Source organism: Gossypium arboreum, chromosome 8, assembly GCF_025698485.1.
Source record: "Gossypium arboreum isolate Shixiya-1 chromosome 8, ASM2569848v2, whole genome shotgun sequence".
Classification (NCBI taxonomy): domain Eukaryota; kingdom Viridiplantae; phylum Streptophyta; class Magnoliopsida; order Malvales; family Malvaceae; genus Gossypium; species Gossypium arboreum.
This window is the reverse complement of record NC_069077.1, coordinates 1,208,247-1,216,338: the sequence shown is the minus strand read 5'-3', so window position 1 is coordinate 1,216,338 and position 8,092 is coordinate 1,208,247. Positions and strand designations below refer to the sequence as shown.

The window sequence follows — 8,092 nt, the reverse complement described above, 5'->3', positions numbered from 1 at the left end:
AATTCTTTTGACAGTCGGGGGACTAAAACTAGGGGGGTTATTTTTATCAAAAGTTAAGAGCTTTTATTTCGTTTTTTTTGAGTTTATTTTTATCTGAATTGAGTTTTAACGTTATTTTATTGAAATTACTTTTATTTAATTTAAAGATTTTAATAATTGTATTGTATATAAGAAAAATTTTGGTCCCAACTCCAATATATCGATTTGGTTTGAATTTAATAAAATTGGATTGATTTAATTTAAATAATTTTAAATTTTAATAATTTAAATTTAAACTTGCTTTCATAGTCAATCTTTCACTGTATTCTTATTTTCTTCAATGAAATTATATGCTAAATTAGTTCTCTAAAATAATACTTTTATCTTAACGAAATAAATAAATAAACTATAAATTTCAATTGAAGATGTTTTGAATAAAACATTTGAATATTATTAAAAAAACTATTAATAAGACTTCAATAATGAAAATTCATTAAATATATTAATTAAATTCCAATAATTAATAAATTAAAATTTTAAAACAAAATACGATCATACAAAATATTGTTAAATTCGATAATGATTGTGTATTATAACAGACCCAAACGATTAATAAAAACATGTAGCATATCAAGGAAAGGGGATATTCTTTATAGGGAATTCTTTTTGTTGGTTCTTATAAAGGAAAGGGATTTTACTAAAAAAGCAAAATCCATGCTGAAGGGAACACAAATCCAATAACCCAAAAGAAAAAAACAAAGACAAAAGAAACTGGTCTAAATGGTAAAAACTGTACTCTCAAATATAGCTGACAAACACCAGACTCTGCCTGCACCCATATGATTTTTTCGAAAATTTTAATGAAAAAAGGAGATTGAAATTGTTTTTTTAGACCCCAAACTTCAGGCAGTGGCAGTGAAAAAGCTAATATTATTATTCTCTTCTCTACTCAAATGCATCATCATCATCATCTGGAAGAGGTTGGCTAGCTGCTGCTGCAAGCTCAGCTTCATGTCTGTCATTATCAAAACGGATTAATCAAAAACACAGCCTTCCGTTTAATCCCAATAGATAAAAGGGTTCGATTTTCCAATGAAAAAAAAAGGCGAGCAATCGATATATCATAATGTTCGATTTACTACCGATGTATATATTTCAGTGTTGAACATCAAGTTTATGTCCGATACATAAAACTAGACACGAGTACGATGATGTGAAAGAGGGAGGGTAATGATTTTATTTTCACATATCTTCCGGACGTACATATCCAAAGACCTGTCAACTAAGCAGGTTTGATTGGGTTCGAATCAGATAAATCGAGATTGAATTCAGATTTTAAACTATTTGTGGGTTCAGGTTTTAAGTAAATCGAGCATGTCATTCATATTTCAGTTCAGGTTGGTAGACTCAGATAGTTGCAGTTTTATAACTAATAAAGTCAGATGAGGTTCAAATTGAGGTTGATCAGGTCAAGTTTTTGTACCTGACTCAGATAACCAAGCTGATAACAGCAATACGAAATGAAAAATGTAAAAACAAGTTTTTGGCAAGCGATACTTACTGTTGCTGTGCAGCCAAGTCGATGTGTACTTCAGGAGGAGCAAGAGCAGGCGACTCCACAAAGTGAAGATTAGGATCACTAAAATCATCCAAACAGATATAATTATTAGGCAACAATCAAAAACTTTGGCATATAAATATTATTACAAGCACGAGAAGGTAAGTTAGGTTACCCTGCAAGCTTCCGGGCAAGGTACAAGAACGGCTTCTCAAAATTGTAGTTGCTCTTGGCTGAGATTTCGTAGTATTGCAGATTCTTCTTCCTGTGGAATGTAACCTGCTTTGCCTTAACCTGCCTGTTCTTAACATCAACCTTGTTACCACATAGAACAATAGGAATATTCTCGCACACCCTGCATTTGACACAACATAGTTAACGTGAAGTTCATCCATGAAAGCCAAAAACGAAACCATAAACAATAAGACAACTTCAACACACCTGCAAAGATCACGATGCCAGGTAGGAACATTCTTGTATGTCAAACGGGCAGTAACGTCAAACATAATTATAGCACATTGCCCATGGATGCTGCAACACGATGTGCGTGGAGGATAGAACACTTAGTAAAGCAATAATAGCAACACGTAAAACATTTAAATTTATATAAGCAGATGGGTGCAGAAAAGGAAAAACAGAATCTTCGAACCATAACTAAAACGAATTACTTTGCCATGTTAACATTCATTTTAGGATCATACAAAATAATAAAGCAAACACCATGATATAGATATGAGCCCGTGATGCATGGCAAACAAACAGCAACAAGTTAAAACTCATTCATGATGCATAAAATCACTTACTAGTAACCATCTCGAAGACCACCAAACTTTTCCTGACCGGCGGTATCCCAGCAGTAGAATCGAATTTTCCCACAGTTAGTGAAGAAGTCCAAAGGGTGAACCTCCACACCGATCGTTGCTGCACAATCAAATCAATAAAGCAATCCCAATAAGAATTTCATAACAAGCCAATCAAAACAAGATTTTTTATCAAAAACAACGAAGTCACTTACGCTCGTATTTCTTTTCAAACTCTCCAGTCAGATGCCTCTTCACAAATGTGGTCTTTCCTGCAAAATTCAAAACAATGCATAATATAGTGTTCGGATGAACTTAAAAGCCTTTCATTCCAATGAATCACAAAGTGTAATCTAAACTTTTGTATAATTCAAAATTTGAGAGCATTAACATCATATTAAGGTGTTTTCAAGATTAAAGATTTCAAGCCAAAAAATGATTATAAAATTCAAAAGTTAATTACATGTTAATATTTTAATCAAAAATAAAATTCTAAATCTTCACTGTATATTACTATATAAAACAAATTTTATCGTGCTTCGTATGATCATTTCGTATTCGTATCATTGCTTACAAGGTTTTAACCATTCGTATAAATGAACTCAATAACTAAAATAAATAGCAAATATTTCTCTTTTTTCTTTTCCGTACAAAAAGACACTTATAAAACAACAATCTACGAGCAATGAAAGAAAAAAAAAATTACCAGTGCCTCCATCGCCGACGATAACGAGCTTGAAGCTCGGATAATCAACAGTCTGTTGGTTCGGCAAAGCCTGCACCACAAATAAGGAAAAAAAAAGAACAAAAAATCAAAATTAAAATCATAAATTACCATTCCAGATTCCAAATCAAACCAAAACAGCAAAATACACAAAAAAAAATAGCAATAATTTAACAAAAAAAATTATAATATCAAGAGAAAGGGAGAGGAGTCACCATTGATTACGAAACTCGAACTATTTGCGTTAAGTGGAATCGAGAGTAATGGAACGGGAGAGAATTTGGGGAAGAGACGGCGGCAATAGCTAGGGTTTATATAAGAGGGTTTTTTCAGGGGTCTTAGCGCTTAGGCCATATTGGCTTTAAATCAACGCGACTCTCACTACCGTTAGATTTGATTACTTTTAACTCTCTTTTATAGCATCTTTACCGTTGATTCTTATTACATGGGCCCATTTACTATCATGAGAACAAAAGAAATTAAGAGATGTTTTTAGACAATCTTTTTTTCTTTTTGAATTTTGTAATCTTTGAAAACGTACCAATCTTTGCCAGCTCAAGCTTAGTTTCAAAGCGAATGTTAATGCTTCTGGTATAATTTCAAGTCCTAGTCCTTTTATTTCTTATACATTTAAAATTTAGTCCTTTTATTTTTAATTTTAAGAATGTAATTTCTCTATTCTTGTGATGTAATAACTGAGAATCCAATTGATAATACTGCTAAAAAACCTTTTGTTAAATTGAATTATGCATCATTTTAAAATTAAAAAATTATTCACATGGTCAATTTATAATCACATGGAGCTATATAAGCAAAAAGTAGAGGAATTAAATTATTATAGATTGAAATAAATGGACTAAATTTCAAATTTGCAAATAGTATAAAGATCGAGTGCCTAAACTTTTTCTTTTGGGGCTTTTTTCATTTTGAAAAACAATTAAAAAGTTATTTATTTTATTTAAATCCTTCATATCTATACCCAAGGAGAAAGATTGGCAGATGGTGACCTTAGCACCCCAAAAATAGTAAATTGATTATATAGCTCCTTTCGAAATTTATAAAATCACAAGTTAATACGATGGTGAATTTGTACTTTGAGTCTAAGTATTTTATTGTTCATTTCTGATCTCTAAAGTAATTTTTTAACTTCGACTTAATTTAGATCAGAGTAACTATTAATCAGAAACAAAATAAGGGATTAAAATGAAATTTCTCCCAAATTTTAATCCCTATATATATATATATATATATATATATATTGGTTATTGACTTCATGTCTAGTGTATTCTTAGCCTTTAATTTGTTGATTCTCTAGGGTTTTATTTTATTTATTAAAGGATTTTTTTGTGTTCATTCATGGTTGAATTATTGAATAATGCTATTGCATATTCTTTTTTCTTGTTCCATTTTCTATGGTTTGAATTTTGTATGTTCTATGCTTACTCAATATTCTATCCTCTTTTTATTCTGTTAACTAATTATTGGGTTCAAGAATTAGATTTCATGTTATTCTTGCTTGTGTGGAATGTGTGCATGCATGGGTATATGTATACACTTTTTTAGAACTCCTTAAATACATAAAAAAGAAAATTGAAAAGTCTTTTTGTGATTATGTCGGACACAGATTCGTATCTAGCACTCACGAGTTCAAATTAATTCTTTACAATAATTTCTTATGATTTTCTGTATGCAACTTCTTTTCAGTATTGGATCATTTGCGCTCAATGATACTATTTATATAAGAATGCGATAAGCAGGTTAGAGACACTGGTTCACCTGAAAAGTGGAGAATCGTGAGGAAGAAGAAGGGGAGTCGAGAGAGAGAAAGGCGGAAGTGGTTAGAGAATGGAGGGAGTATATGAAGAAAAAGATCATTTAGAATAGATTAAGAGAGTTACATAAGGTTGACTTTTCTATGTCATTGTTACGGGTTTAAAATTTTAGTCTAGCAAACCGTGTGATTTTAAAAGATTCCTTTTGCTTAAGTCAATTTATCTATCGAGAAAAAAAGAATTCACAAAAAAAAATTCTCTAAAACACTGAAATTAAGCGGAAACAAACTCTCAAATGAAAAAGCAAAAAGCAAATAGAAAAATCCAAAAAAACCAAAGATACCAAATATTTAAATAAATACTCTCGATACATTTCAATATTTCAAATGTTTTTAAACTTAAATACATTTTATAGGAAATTTAGTTCCTTTGCAATGATGCTTTGAGTCTATTGGACTCAACTATTCAAATTGTTGAAGTGCCATTAGCCCATTACTCTAAAGAGAGTTGGACATGTGCAAGATGTATTTATAAGGTTATTGTTGATGTTGCCCCTAACTTCATACATTTGCATCATTTTAGCATTATTTTAGTTTTGGTAAATTACACCATTAGGCATTAAACTATGCATATGTTTCTTTTTTGGTCATTTAACTAAAATAATTTATAATTTAGTCACTAAAGTATTTGAATGTTTTCATTTAAATCATTGAACTATTCAAAAAATTTTATTTAAGTCGCCCGATTGTTAAGTTTTTTTTAAAAAAAAGTTCCGCGAATAAGTTCCAAGCAACGATTTGACGATCGGTACGATAGATCTGTACCCATCAACGAGTAGAAAAACATACCTTGGATCCAAGCCAATCTGATAGTCAGTGTCAAAGATTAGAAAAAAAAGTTATTTGAGTTTTGGTTTGCAAATTTGTGACGTCCAAAGTTGTTTCATGAAAAAAGATTGAACTATAGAAGAGAAGGGGAAAGAGAGTTTTTGATTGATGCAGGTAGTGCGAACTGAGAAAGCCATATAACATTGATTTTAACAATCCAATGACTTAAATGAAAAAAATTGAATAGTTAAATGATCAATTTATAACTTTTTTAGTTAAATAGTCAAAACGAAAACTTTTTCATAGTTTAGTGACTAATGGTACAATTTACCCTTTATTTTTTCATTTTAGGCTCATTAAGTTCTAAGATCTAACAATGCATTGGGTCTTAAATAAATTTAGATTTGATTTGAGTCAATTTCTTAAACAAGGGCTGTAATATCCTAAATTAGGGCTTAATCGGAATAGTGGTTTCGTGACCACAAATCCGAGATAGAAATAATTATTTTACAATGATTTTGATGTTTATGATATGATTGCATGATTGTGTGAAAGTTTCGTGATGAAATTCTATGCCTAAAGTGCTTAAATTGAAAGTAGGGACTAAATCGAATAAGTTGCAAAACTTGCATTCTAGAAGTTTTTAGTATGAAATTGTTTTGGAATATTAATGAGGAGGTCTTAAATAGCAATTTTACCAATTTTAAGTTCATGGACAAAATTAGGACATGGAAGGAATTTTTGGAAAGTTTAGTACTAAGGGTATTTTGGTCATTTAGTTATTAAAATGAATTAAAAACAAAATTAAAAGCCAATTTTGTCCATCTTCTTCATTAGGCCGAAATTTCAAGGGTTCTCCATAGCTAGGGTTTGTTTCAAGCTTCCAAGCTCCATAGTAAGTGATTCCAAGCCCGCTTTTAATGATTTTTACGTTTTTGAGATCCCTAACTCGATAAAGCTTATGTTAGCAATAATTTAACCTAGGGTTTATATTTGGAAAAATACCCATAGGTGAAATTTGTGTATTTTGATGTTTTATGATAGAATATGAAGTTTTAAATTATGTTAGACAACTTGTACTACTCGATTTTAAGCAAAAAGCGAGTAAAGGGCTTAATCGGTAAAAATACCTAATAGTCACAAGTACATGTTAGAGTGAGAATTTGATGTTGCCATAGAAGAGAAAAGTGATCAGCATGTTGTAAAACATAAGAATAAGGAATAAAGTTTAATCCAGAGCCTAGGGGCAAAAATGTAAATATGCAAAAGTTTAGGGTAAAATTGTAATTTTGCCAAAATTTGAGGTAAGGATTAATTTGATAATGTGAGTATTAAATAAGCTAAATGTGTTATTTTAGATCAAGAAAGACGTGGAATCGACCTCAATCGAGGAAAAGAAAAGATTGTGGACTAAATTGCAAAATCTTTGTATTTTGGTACCAAGGTAAGTTCATGTGTAAATAATGTAGCATAATTGTTATTTTAAGTTATTGATATTAATTATGTGTTATGCTGAATTTTATTATGAAATGTATGCTTTGTGGTTAATTTCAAATAATATGTAAATTATGTGAACTACTTGTTAAATATAATTGTTACCGAGTATTGATTTGGCATTCTACGGAAGACGGCAAGGATAAGTGTTCGAGGAAAAGCCCGTTTGAACCTTAGGAATAGATTAGGATACAAGTGACATGTCACTAGGATGGTTGAGCATCCGAACTCGTTGAGTTGAGTCCGAGTTCACTTATGGATGCGAATGTCCGAACTCGTTGAGTTGAGTCCGAGTTCGTGAGATGTAACTAGGCATCCGAACTCGTTGAGTTGAGTCCGAGTTCACTTATGGATCGAACGCCCGAGCTCGTTGAGTTGAGTCCGAGTTCGCTTATGGGCGGGTTACATGATTGCTTGATTGAATATGTGGCACTTATGTGCAAGTTATCCATGTATCCGAATTATATTCGATGTGTTCAACGGGTAAAGTTCTACTCAAATGGAGGAAAATTTCGAGATGTAAAGAGACGATTGGTAAGTGATATGAAATGGATATTTTGGACAGGTATGTATTTAACCCTCGGGTTGAGTATTGATACAACCACGATAAGGTAATAAGATGATGAAGAATGATTAAAATGTGATATGTGTTTTAGTGATGTATGCTAATGTTGACTGGTATAACTGTTTGTTATGTTACTTATTATTTGCATATGAACTTACTAAGCATTTATGCTTACTCCTCCTTCTTACTCATTGTAGTTTTGGACAAGCCATTTCGAGTCGGGATAGGTCGAAGGCTCACCACACTATCCGGAAGATTTTTGGTAAATGGCTTGTAAATTTAAGTATGGCATGTATAGCAATATACCCATTTTGTGTAAATGATCTTATGGTATGGTTGTGAAATGGTTAAGGAAATGCTTGATAATGATAAA

The 8,092-nt window shown here is 31.3% G+C and overlaps 1 protein-coding gene across 1 annotated transcript; it reads right to left on the bottom strand.

Annotated features, from left to right (window-relative positions):
- Positions 1-625: 625 nt before the first annotated feature.
- On the bottom strand, positions 626-3,456 carry LOC108470198 (GTP-binding nuclear protein Ran-3). Its single transcript, XM_017771465.2, has 8 exons — positions 3,277-3,456; positions 3,044-3,113; positions 2,553-2,609; positions 2,341-2,458; positions 1,979-2,068; positions 1,713-1,892; positions 1,541-1,618; positions 626-994 (listed from the first exon to the last, which is right to left on the bottom strand). The coding sequence occupies exons 1-8, from the start codon at positions 3,277-3,279 to the stop codon at positions 925-927; spliced, it is 666 nt and encodes a 221-aa protein (XP_017626954.1). The 5' UTR covers positions 3,280-3,456; the 3' UTR covers positions 626-924.
- Positions 3,457-8,092: the final 4,636 nt, after the last annotated feature.

Excerpts from the sequence above, each read along its gene's own strand:
- LOC108470198 (XM_017771465.2), bottom strand. Across the intron at positions 1,893-1,978 it reads TGGCATCGTGATCTTTGCAG|GGTGTGCGAGAATATTCCTA; the intron begins GTGTGTTGAAGT and ends TGTCAAATGCAG. Across the intron at positions 1,619-1,712 it reads CTTGCCCGGAAGCTTGCAGG|TGATCCTAATCTTCACTTTG; the intron begins GTAACCTAACTT and ends GGATGATTTTAG.